The sequence below is a fragment of the Paroedura picta genome, chromosome 1 (genome assembly GCF_049243985.1).
Source record: "Paroedura picta isolate Pp20150507F chromosome 1, Ppicta_v3.0, whole genome shotgun sequence".
NCBI lineage: Eukaryota > Metazoa > Chordata > Lepidosauria > Squamata > Gekkonidae > Paroedura > Paroedura picta.
Genome location: NC_135369.1, coordinates 151077326 through 151090289, shown reverse-complemented (window position 1 = coordinate 151090289; position 12964 = coordinate 151077326). Strand labels below are relative to the sequence as shown.

The 12964-nt window shown below is 42.5% G+C and overlaps 1 protein-coding gene across 1 annotated transcript in view; it reads left to right on the top strand.

The window, feature by feature from the left end:
* Window positions 1-12659, top strand: part of TINAG (tubulointerstitial nephritis antigen) — a 41163-nt gene extending 28504 nt beyond the window's left edge. The window contains exons 10-11 of the mRNA XM_077308766.1: window positions 10376-10421; window positions 12402-12659. Coding sequence (XP_077164881.1) covers window positions 10376-10421; window positions 12402-12518 — 163 coding nt within the window. The 3' untranslated portion in view covers window positions 12519-12659. The remainder of the gene's footprint in view (window positions 1-10375; window positions 10422-12401) is intronic.
* The last annotated feature ends 305 nt before the right edge of the window (window positions 12660-12964 follow it).

Below are 12964 nucleotides of genomic sequence, written 5' to 3'. Positions count from 1 at the left end.
TATCTCCCTATATTTTTTATCTTTTTCATTGACCAAAAATCCTAAAAGATAAGCTTCTGGATTTAAGGCTATGGTGTCCTTAAGGATTTTTGAAATTTCTTCCTGGATATCCTGCCAGAATTGTCTTGCTCATTTGCAGGTTCACCACATGTGAAACATTATCCTTCTCACTTCCCTGCATTTCCGATATCTATCTAATATGCCTCAGTTTATTTTTGATAATTTATGTGGAGTCATGTACCAACAATAATGCAGTTTAGAATTGCTTTCAGATCTTTACTCCACACTTTTTGCCAGGTTTCCAATGAAATGTTATATTCAAGATTCCTTGCCCAAACAATCATAAAATCTTTGACCATCTCAGATTGCTTAAAAAGTAGAAGATTGATGTGAAGAAGGAAATATCATAATAGCTTACAAAAGCACTTTGTGTTAAACATCCATTGCCCCTCTACAGCTTTAATGGACTAATGGATTGTGCAGGTTGTAATGTGTTGTGTTCAGTGTAAAGGTTTACCTGCACTCTGTAACTTGAGGACCGTCTAATTTATAAAAAAAAAATTTATAAAAGAAATCTATCTAGAGCTTTCTATCTTTCTGGAGCTTTTAAGAAATCTATCTGTGGAAGCAGCTAAAAGTTTGTTACCTATGTGTCTGTACTTATGAGTCAGGAAGAGAACCAGCTCTGAGAAAGATATTCTGGGACAGTAGGTTCCGTGGAAGTGAGCCGTTGGATCAGTGTGGATAGCAGATCAAACAATCTATTGTTCTTTGGAAAAAAGTCACTGAACTTTATCGATAATGCATTTATAATTGATTAATTGATTAACTTGGATAAGTTTCCAGCTGCAGAAGTGAGCAGGAAATAGCTGAAGTATTGTTCTCTCATTGAGTTTTGGTAGTCCAACTTCACTTAACACAAAACAGCACTCTACCAGTGATTCTCCTGATATGCACAGCTGCCAAATTGTATAAACAGGGCAACACACACTATTTTCCAGCTTTGGTATGTGCAAACCTCTACTGTATTAAATCTGGAAAAGACATTGCCCTGTTCACACAAAAAAGTCAGCCACATTTACCAAAAGGATCACAAATAGCATGATTTTTCATCACAAAGATTGTCAAATTGTAACAGCCGGCTGGGGCTGAAGCTGAAGGAGAAGGAGAAGGAGAAGGAGTTGGTTCTTATATAAGAAAGAAAGCTTGAAAGGAAAGCTTTGATTATCCAGATGAGACAGCCTGGTGCTGCAACTGTGTTTTACATTTGAAAAAAAAAACACAGAAATAAAGTCTGGGAAATGTTGGCACATGACATGAAAAATACTGGAATACAATGGATTGACTAGGATGTTATCTGCTGAAAGATGTAAGTTAAATATGCTGATTCTGGATTCCACAGCATGACACCAACTGTTATCTAAGGCAGTGATCCCCAATCCCCGGTCCTGGGACCGGTACCGGTTCGTGGATCAGTCAGTACCAGGCTGCAGCTCCTCCTCGTCCTCCTCCCTGGCTGCTGCCTTGGGGGCTGCCCTGCCACTCTGCCGCCGGCTCACCTTTGGTGCTCTCCAGTGGCCACTATGGCTGGGGCTCCCCCTTGGCATGGCACTGGGTAGGTGCTGATGGCAGCGTCCCCCAGTGGGCAGTGGGAAGTTAGGGGTGCTGGTGAGAAAGCAAGTGGAGCAGTGGCTCAGTCAGCGGTGGTGACGTCCCTCGGCAAAAGACTGCCCCCCCCCCGGGCCTCAGTAAAATTGTCAAGTGTCGACCGGTCCCCGGTGATAAAAAGGCTGGGGACCACTGATTTAAGGCATGCAAGAGTTACAACTCAAATGTGTGAAGATGGTCTTAAAATAGATAGTGGAGATCGGAAAGTGTCAGATTTCTTTTCAGTAAGTAAAGCTGCTGCCTAAATTATGCTCTTCAGCTTCTTATTGGTTTTCAGAAATGAGATCCAAGTTTAGTAACTTGAACATTTTTTCAGAAATGACAATCAGTTCACCCCAAAATTAATTCTTGCTTGAAGAACAAGTTTGTTTGAGTGTGTACATGCTTATGTACATGTACATGCCAGGTATGTACCTGGCATGCACATCTGTACTTTTGTTAAAAAAAAAAACTAACTTTAAGAGGAACAGTTGTATGTGGAGGTTAATCTTTCCCTTTAGTGTTTTTTGCTAAAAATATTGTTTTTAAATAGGCTACCCTGAGCTACTTAGAAATAGAGGGGGTGGGGTGGGGGGAGAGAGAGAGAGAGTCTCTTATGCTGCCTCTTATAGGGGGCCATTTAAACCACCACCATTTTCTCCTGCTTGCTTCCATATTCAGCTAGGAACAGACCCTTACTAACAAGAATGCTGTACTCTTACCCTGCAGCAAAGAGAACAAATGTGTGTGAAATGAATTCTAGCTTCTGACATTTCTATGCAAAATTACACAAGTACAGCATAGGTACCATTCTAATAGCTGTAATTGGTTTTTCCTTTCCTAGCAACTTCCATAAACATAATCCAGGTCTGATTCTGCACTTACTTTGTTTATTCCGTTGTGGATCCTGCTGAATTCAGATCGATTTGAACTCGGATCTTCCTCTATACCCCCCTTCCCATTGAAACAGAAAAGTGTTCTGCATGTGATTAGGGAAGCTCAGAAAGGGGGGGGGAGCCAAGCGCAGCAAGAGCTTCTTTCTTTTCTTTTCTTGAAGGGGAGGGGAGAGGATTGGATATAGCAAAGGAGGGGGAATAAATCCAAGAGGAAAATCTTTGCTGAGAGAAGTTAGAGCTTCTGGAGCTTCTGCTGAGAAAAGTTAGACCTTTTCCTTTAAGGGAAGCCTTGCAACCTGGGAATAGGGTTGTGTGCGGTGGCGGCCGAATTGGCTGTCCCAGCTGACACAGCCAGCGCTGCACCACAGGGGGGGAGTGCGGGTACCAGTGTACCAGTTGGCGCACACACCCAGGCACGGAGCTCCACACCTGTGTGTGTGAACCGAGTGACGCGCCTGTGCCTCCCATCCCCCCCCCCCCGCAGGGCGATGCTGGCTGCGTCAGCCTGGAACGGCCGATTCAGATGCCGCTTTACACAATCCTCCCTGGAAACCAGGAACTCACATCCTGTCCATTCAGGGCTTTTCTACAGTGTTGGAGTCTCGGCAGCAATTTATTTCAGGGAAAGCAGACAGCAGCACGCTTACTCATACTGATTTTTCAAATATCGAGGGTTATATCCATTCCAGGATATTGCGGGGGAAAGGTAGGGTCACTCTGGATCAATTGTTGCTTGTTGCAGATGAAAATTTAAATAGCCAAAGATCAAAATGGAAATCGCATTCAGTTTAGACGGCAGGAATTGAATTGACCTGGGATTGGAATAAAAGCTCCATGCAGATTCATCCCAGGTCTTTCCCTTTGTTTTCAGCATAGAAAACCGCTTTGAGACTCCTTCGGGTAGAGAAAAGCAGCATTTAAGAACCAACTCTTCTTCTACACTAGCTTGGTTAATCCCTGAAAAATATTCTTTCTGTGCATTCTGAAAAGAGGGTGTGGCCACCCTGAAGGCTCTATTTTCAGTCATCACCCATCTCTTCTCCAGGAATAGCGCCCTAAGAGAAGAATCAGGCTTGTATAGGAGACAAGGCTTTTTCAGATCCTCTAGTACTTAAGAGTTTTACCAGTCTCTCCTCAGATGTGTGAAAACACCATTTTGTAGCCTTTGAAGGAGAACCTATGTGGTACATGTTAAATAGATAACACCTACAAAAATGTAAGTGAGCCTTAGTGACAATTTCCCTGGATGCTGAGACATTGGATTGATTGAATAAGCAGATGACTTATCATCACCTTTCCTTCTTTCTGATCTGTTTTCCCCCATAGGAAGAGCTTTCCATCATTTTTGATGGAAGTGTATAGTTCCTTTTTTGGGGACTATTAGGATTTTTCTTCCGATAAGTAGATAAAAAGCTAAACCCATGTTGTAAAAGTAATTGTTTGACATTTTTAGTTATTTGAGGTTAAGTGGAGTTTGGCAGATCATTCAGCAGTCCATGCAATATTAAATGAGAGAGCATTTGTCTAAGATATATTTTAATGTGGTTAAGTTTCTTCCCATTTCCACTGTAATCCTTGTTAAAATACTGCTGCAGTGTTTCATTTTGAATTTATGTAAATAGAAGATACCTGTTCCTGAAGGTAATCCTGTCTGCCTTCTTTAGCTAGTGGAGCCTGTTGCTGCTACAGCTCAAAATAGGATGGAGGGCAAGGGCAAGTAGAACGGAATCATGCATTGTTGTGCTTATTTGTTTTATCAGTTTCTACTTCAGTTACAACAATATTTTTGGATGCAAAATGGTAATAGAAAGATGGAGCCACTCTGGTGCATCCCAGAATATAAGTGTTGGTGACTTTGCATCCTGTCATTGTAAAATGTATGAAAGCCCTGCAGGATCAGCCTGGAAGTCCATTAGTTCGGTATCCTGACACCTTAGATGTCCTAGGAAAACCTGCAAGCAGGCCACAGAGACCAAAGTCTCCTTCAGATGATATAAACAGCAACTGGTATTTGGGGTACACTGCTTTTGAACATGGAGGTTCCAACTACCCATAATGGCAAACAGTCATTTATACATTTTCATCCATGTTTTAATCCAATTCTCCTTTAAAACCACCTATATTCTGTGGCAGCAAGATCTATGTTATTTATTGAATGAAGTCCCTCCTGTGGTGTCTTCTGCATCTTCTGCCTTATCCAGTTTTCCCAGCTTATGGGCAAGAAAAGGTTTACTCTATCCACATTATGAACCCAGTGCACTGAGTTATAAACCGCTAACAAATCCTTGTTTACAAACCAGATAACTAAATTGAATAGCCACAAATTTTAAATAACTAGAATTTAATATGCCAGTATAAAAAAGCCATTTGATATAAACAATATCCATGAAACAGCAGCAGACCATTAAAAGAACCCTGGAAACATAAAACCCCTAATTAGAACACTGTGTAAAATTATGTATTTGGGCCTGGTGCTAGAAGATGTTAAAGTGGATGTCAAACCGGCCTTACAGGACTTGAGAAAGCAGATCTTAACTGAGTTGCCCTGCAGTGCTGGTTTGTAACATCACAAAGGTGACTCAGCTTGCTCTGGGGCCATTACACTTTGCAGACCACTCCAGACTGGCAGGCTATGTAGAAGAAACGGAAGAAGAAATAGGAGAAGAAGAGTTGGCTCTTATATGCCGCTTTTCTCAGCCCAATGGAGTCTCAAAGTGGCTTCCAATCTTCTTCCCTTTCCTCTCCCCACAACAGACACCCTGTGAGGTGGGTGAGGCTGAGATAGCCCTGATATCACTGTTCGGTCAGAACAGCTTTATCAGTGCCCTGGCAAGCCCAAGGTCACCCAGCTGGTTGCATGTGGGGGAGCGCAGAATCAAACCCGGCTCGCCAGATTAGAAGTCTGCACTCCTAACCACAACACCAAATTGGTGTAGTATGGTAGGCGATGGTCTTTTGCATACCCAGGCCCCAAGCTATGTAGGGATTTAAATGTAAGAACCAGCACTTTCAATTGTGCCCAGAAATCAAAAGGTAGCCTGTCCAGATCTTTTAGCACAAGGTGCTATAATCCCTGTAGCCAAGCCCTGACTATAGCCTACCTTTTGAATTTTGAGCCAACTGAAGTTTCTGGGCAGTCCAAATATACCATGTCTACAAGATCATTTATCAACATGCTTTTAACATATTCAAAGAATGCAGAAAGATGGAGACCGAACTTCCATTCTTCAGAAGCCATGCTGACTTTTTCAGAAGCCATGCTGCCTTGTTCTTCTGTATGCTGTATCATCCTACCAGCTTGTCCAGTCACCAGTTCTACTCCCTGTAGAGGCTTCTGTAGAGTGACTGTGTAGAAGTCTTAGTAAAAGCTGCTGTTATCCTAGAAGAGGGCACCAGCTTGGGCTTCAGTCTTGCAGCAATAAAATAAGTGTATTTTTGCACTAATACACTTTTTCCTTCCTGCTTGTCTTCATCCACTGGAAACAAAACCCCCCACAAAAACCTCATTTAAGGAATGTCACAACTAAACTTCAACCAGAATGTGTTCTTAAGCACTGATTTATATATACAGATTAATAGCAAGAGAAGGTATTAGCATTTTTCAGCAGATTGATTTTAGCATTACCCAGAGTGCTTCAGGATTTATTTGCCTTGGTACTATTAAATCACTTAAAGTGGGTGCTTATGGTTGAGCTAAGGGGATCCGTCAAGGTGTCAAGTGATGAAACAAATGAGGTCAGGAACACTGATTTCGAGAGAAATGTAACAACACAGCAGGTCCTTAGACTGTTGTTTTCAAACTTTATTATAATCATGTTTTCCTAAAAAGTGCTAGAGACTTGTAGAGATGCTGATTAGAGTTGTATGTCACTTTCCTTTGCAGGAAAACAAATATTTCAGCTGCTATTGTGATGTTATGTACCCGTTTAGTATTGTGACTAATTGTCAAATCAAGTTTATTTATACAGTCACAGATCAGAGTACAGAAGTTAGACATAATAAAACTTTAAAACTTTTGGGAGATGAAAAAAAAGTTAATTTTTTGATATAAGCAGAAAAGATGACATGAGGTTATAATGGTTAAAATATTTTATATCCTTTGGACGTGCTTGAATCACATTGGCGAGTAACTAGTAATTGTTGTTGTTAGGTGCGAAGTCGTGTCCGACCCATCGCGACCCCATGGACAATGATCCTCCAGGCCTTCCTGTCCTCTACCATTCCCCGGAGTCCATTTAAGCTCGCACCAACAGAGATATTTAGTATTTTGTAATATTTAGTATTATGTATCTACTAGCTTCAAATCCCGTTCCTAAGAACGGGCCCCAAAAGGGCTCCCTCCCCTGGCCCCTGGCCAGGCAGCTTAAGGTGGCTTTGGGCCTCAGCTTGCAGCCAAATCAAGTGGGGCGGGCGGGGGCTGGGAAGCTCATTAGCAGGCCCAAGACAGAGCTCCTTAGCAGGCAGTCAGCAGGCCGGGAGGCCTTCATGAGCAAGCCCAGCCTAGCAGGCCAAGAGGCCCTCGTTAGCAAGCCCTCCACCACGACCCTTTGTCCAGGGCCCTCTCCCCTTACCTGCTGCTGGCTCCAGGCACTGAGGCGTCTGAGAGCAAAGAGGCTAGTGTCCAGGGCCAGAGGGCGGGAGCCACAGGGGCAGGGCCAATCAGAGCAAAGCTGGCTGCACCCTGATTGGCCCTATTCCAACTTGGACAGCCGGACATGTCCCACCCCCTAGGCTGTTTCAGAAATATATAGAGAAACAACAATGGATAAGGATATACATAAAGAGTTATTCATACTTCTGACTGAGGGTATGCATGGGTATTCCTTTTGAAGGGGAAAAACCTTCCCCTTCTGCCTAACCTGACAGAAAAAAACCCTTCTCACTTAAAATATTGCTGTGGCCAGCCTCGCTGCTTGTGGGCAGATGCAGCCAAGCCATGCATGACTCTTCTCTGCAACTCTCTGAACATTTGAGGCCTACTTCGCAAGGTGGTTGTGTCCATGAAACTGGATTCTGTTGCAGAGGTCATTTTGCCTCCAGTTTCATCTGCACAACCCTGTGCAGTAGGCCTTGTATTTCATCTCCACAACAACCTGCATTAGTTTCTTCTGCACAACAACCCTGTCTATCCTCCAAAGCAGCCGTTTCTACCTGGAGAAGTAATCTTTATAGTCTGGATATGAGCTGTAATTCCAGGAGCTCTCCAGGCCCCACCTGAAGGTTAGCTACCTCTTGGTTGGAAATATTCCTGGAGGTTTGAAAGTGGGGCCTCAAAAGTGTATAATGCAGGGGTAGTCAAACTGCGGCCCTCCAGATGTCCATGGACTACAATTCCCAGGAGCCCCCTGCCAGCGTTCGCTGGCAGGGGGCTCCTGGGAATTGTAGTCCACGAACATCTGGAGGGCCGCAGTTTGACTACCCCTGGTATAATGCCTTTGCAGCCACCTACCCAGGCACATAGCACCCCCTGACCTATTTTAGGTCAAGAAAACATTGCAGAGAGGAGGTAAGGTTGCCAGATTGATGTGGTCTGATGAACACTGCTTGCACTTGAAAGCTGACTTCCTGAATAAATCTTTGTTGGTCTTAAAGGTGCTACTGGACTGTGATTTTATTATCAGATTGGTGTAGGTTCATGTTCTGGAATTCCGTACTATCTAAATGTGCGTGAACCGGACTAGGGTCAGGACTGCTGTGCACAGAGAGACCTCCTTTTAGGGTTGCCAGCTTCCAAGGGAGGCACTAAACCCATACCAAACCATGAGCTAGTGCCCATTGCATTACAGAATGCAAAGGGCTTTACTGCTATTTAGTGATAGTGATAAATAACAGGAAATTTTACTAGTCGAATTGGTCAATGGATATGGTAAAATGGCTATAACTTCTACCATGCCAATTTGGATGTTTTTCACATATTGCAATGAGTCTTCGGAAACTTTTAGCAAGAAATAACCATTCAGGCCAGAAATCACATGGTCAGACTTGGAACACCATCAATAGTATTACACAGGTTCTCATAGGTGCTACATACTAATATGTGTGAGAACTGGCTGTGGCTCAGAGCATCTGCTCAGCATGCAGAAGGTCCCGGGTTCGATTCCTTGTATCTTTGATTAAAATGATCTGTGAGTAAGTGATGCGAAAGCCCTTTGCTTAAGACCATGAAGAGCTGTTGCCAGTCTACGTAAATTTGATGGACCAATGGTCTGCTTCAGCATAATGCAGCTTCCTATGTGTATGTTTCAACAAAAATGTAAACTGATCTTTTAAAATTCTACCCTCTCCATGGCTGATACAGATACATAATCACAAATTGATATAAGTAATAAAAACAAAAGACCCCCCCCCCAAATGTGCCTTGCATATTTATCTGCCAAATGAGGTTATGGGCTGGGGGGGGGCATGCACCATCCCCCCCCCCCAATGTCTGAGCATTGAGTTTTCAAAAATCCCTGGGAGCTCTGAAAACACAACTTGCAGTTCACCTTTGGTTTGACTTTGATACAATCTGTGTTGGACCTGGAAGCAGTCCAATGTGGCTATGCCCTAGTAAAATTCTCTGGGTTGGATCCAGGGACACCTTTCAAGGGATTGAGGAGTTTTCCTCTGGTGAAGCACTTTTGCCCAAGCTTCTTCCCTCTGGTTCCACTTACCAAGAGGAACTTAGTGATCACCCTGATTTTTTTTTTTTTCATACTCACCTGACTGTTGGAATACGCAAGATCCGTAGTGTGCATGATTCAACAGCATAGATGATGCGTCTCCTGCATGGGGCATTGGAGGAGATGCGTAGTCAGCATATTTAGATCAGGAACTTCCTGACACTTTTCAGATAATCTCCTCCTGTGTCCTGATTGGCTCAATTGGAAACTTCCTTCTCCTTTGAACAGACTTCTTCCCTGATTGCCCGCAGAAAAACATAGTCAGACTGTTTACAGGACTAGATCTCTCCTCTCCCTTATATAATTTTTTTCTCTTCTGAACAAATCTGTCTATTCTTTCAGCAGCTTTTTCTCAGCTTCTTTGCATATTTAAACTCTGCCAGCACTCACGACTGTATATTCTTCACAGTGCTTTTTAAAGGTCACTACATAGAAAGCATTGGCCTGAATTATAGACCATGGATAGAAATCTTTGGATATGTGTCAAAAATATAGCTTTGTGGAATCTGCGTGGTCTCCCCCCCCCCCCAGCCCTCTTCATGCATTTTAATAGGAGTTTATTGGCTTGATGACTGCGGAAATCACAACTATTTGTGCATAGCTCATCACCTGAAGGTTTTTTTGCCCTTTAGTTAAAAGCTACAGTAAGAGCTATCACCAATTTATTTACGAGCATTCTCTCAGTACTGCCAATTAAACTCTGAGCAAAATAAGAGGTTTTGGAATTAAATTAAAAGCTTGGGGAAAATATGTTTACTTTTATTTACTCTCATTCCTGTTTGCTCAGTTAATGCCTCCCAGCAGAATACTCATTAAGGAATAGAAAAGCTGATTTCATGAAAGATGTTAAGTGTCTTAATGGTGGGCGCCATGCTCCATAATGATGCCGAAAATGCATTTCTCAGACGGCATAGTGGCAACGTCCTCCACAGATTTTAAAACATCCTCCAAAGACTTTAAAAAAAGACTTCATTTTAGCTAAAAGTCTGTTTTGGTGAAAATTAAAAGATAGAATACACCCAGCTGTTATGATTCGTACTGACTACTTACAGCTTAAAAAAAGAAGAAGTTTCCAGTTGTTGATGTTTGTTTTGTTCACCCCTTCCCCTAATAGGATACATAAGAAAAATGAATGAAGGGTATCTCATTTAATGCTGTCTCTTTTGTTAGGTGGGGAGTTCTGCAAGAGGCAGGACACCAAAGGCAGAAATACTGGGTAAGTTACACCTTACAATAGAGAAAAGTCTAATTGTGATGATGAAATCCCATGGAAACCCATGAAACTCGGTGCCTCTGATTTCAAAGGCGTTTAAAGGTCCCCATTTACCCAGATTGTTGGAGCTCCTCTGTTGCCCTATATCTGTCTCCTGGATCTGTCATGGCTGGGGCCATATTCACACACAGTGTTTACCTTAGCAGCAATTTAAGTTTCTCTCAGCATCTCTTTTTCCTTCGCCCTGTCTTAGCAGGAGCATCGTCACCATCAATGCATGCCATCTAATGAACAAATGAAAGTTTTAACGAATGTACCCAGTGACACAGTGCCAGAGTAAGGCTCAAATGACATATGATGTGGATTGGAATTCTATGCTTTGTCCACCATGGGTTATATTTAAAAGCCAAATTGGAGACTGCTTAACTTTTCCTTCTCTGGACCTTTTACAATTCACAATCACTTTCCTTGTGTTGCAATTTTACCCATGGAGAAAGCAGAGATGCCAGTCTCCAGGTGGGACCTCCAGACTAAATAGATCCTGGAAGAAACAGCTGCTTCAGAAAGGGGGACTCCATAGCATTATACTCCACTGAGGCCCTTCCCCACCCCAAATCCTGCCCATTCCCAGCTCCACCCCCAAGGACTCCTTGAATCTCCCAACCCAAAGCTTTCAATCCTAGGGAAAGGCTATGGGTTTTCATTTCCCCCCTTCTCTTTGAAGAAAAAGGCAGCTTATGCAGGGTGATTTTGCTCTCAAAAATCAAAGGCAAAAGATAAGCACCCACTATCCACATGCCTTTCCTCAACTCCAAATACTACTTGCACAGGCTGATTATCGGAGGGACCCCGTCACTCCCTTATATCTGCTGTATGGCATTGGCCAGTTGGGAGTGAACACTTCGATAATGTATTACGTGTTTATACTTGACCTGACAAGGAGAGCAGCACAGTGGCGATACCTTTGTGTCTCTTATAAAGTCTAATTTATTTAGGCTTAACGTAAAGTAGCTCCTTATAAGAAGCATGGGAAAGGGCCAACCCATTTGAAAGACCCCAATGTCTCATCACTTACGTTGGGGGACATATCATTCACTGCATTCTTATACAGCGAGCATTGACAGAGACCGTATGGTGAGGTGGTTAGAGTATTAGTCTAAACTCTTTGGTATCCCCAATTTGTCATGGAAGCTTCAGATTGCCAAGGAGATCAGATTGGCCTCACCAGAGCCAGGGTCTTGGGCCCTGGCCCCTGGCCCCGCCCTGATGGAATGCTCTCCCAAATGAGACCAGAGCTCTGTGGGATTTTGAATAGTTCTGCAGAGCTGTTTCACCAGGCCTATTGCTGAGGCCTAAAAGCACCACTGGTCTCCCTGTCAAAGCCCCAGTTATAGACAATTGTGATCTGGGAGAACGTTCTGTCACCTCTCTCCTTCCTTTTTAATGTATGGAATGGAATAAGCAATAATGTTTAATTGTTTTTAAGCTAGGTTCAAGTGGGTAGCCATGTTGGTCTGAAGCAGCACAACAAAACAAAATCAGAGTCCACTGGCCCCTGTAAGACCAACAAGGCATTAGCTTTCCAGTGCAAGCACACTTAGTCTGAGGACTACGTAAGCTCACGCCTTGAATAAATCTTTGTTGGTCTTAAAGGTGCCACTGGACTCTGATTTTGTTTTTAAGCTGTTTAGGTTTTTACCTATTTTTATTGTTTATGATTTTATGTATACCTTATTTTTGTATGTCTACCATGATGTATTCTGCCCTAAGTCTAAAGAGAAAGGGCAGATAATAAATTGAATTATTAATCATCTTGGACCAGTCACATTCTTTCAGAGTAATTTATAGAGCTATTGTAAGGATTAACTGGAGGAGAGGAGAACCATATAGTAAGCCATTTGGATTCTGAGTGGGCAGAAGAGGGTGTGTTTCTATCTAACTAAATAATGTTCTGTGTTATGTCTCTTCTTCCCACCTCCCTAGATTGTTGCAAATTCCTGGGGAAAGATCTGGGGAGAAAATGGCTACTTCAGGATTTTGCGTGGACAAAATGAATGTGATATTGAAAACTTGATTATAACTACCAAGTGTCACCTTTAGAAAGTGTTCCTTTTTGATATTCCCCAACATGTAATGTGGAATCCATCATCCATATGCACCCCTGCGATTTTGTTGGTAATGGTTTTATCTTAGCTAAAAGTACCTTCTGGTGGAAATTAAAAAAGAATATATGCAACAGTATCCAGCTTTGTCACTTGTCTGTCTTTTCGGTAATGGTTTTTGTAACTGCTGACACAATCCAAAAATCAGTAATTGTCCATAAGACTTAGTTCTCATTACCTTTTTGTGTGGTTTTTAAAGACAGCGTGCTCTGAATTTTAACTATTGCTACCCATTGTGCTATATGACTTTGCCATGCATGAAAGCAAGTGAAATCCCATTCATTTTGGTAAAATGAAGAGAACATTGGGTGTATCAGCTTTTTCTGGATGGTGACTAATGGATCTGATGCAGCTCTCATGAATTTCTAATTATAAGTAACAACT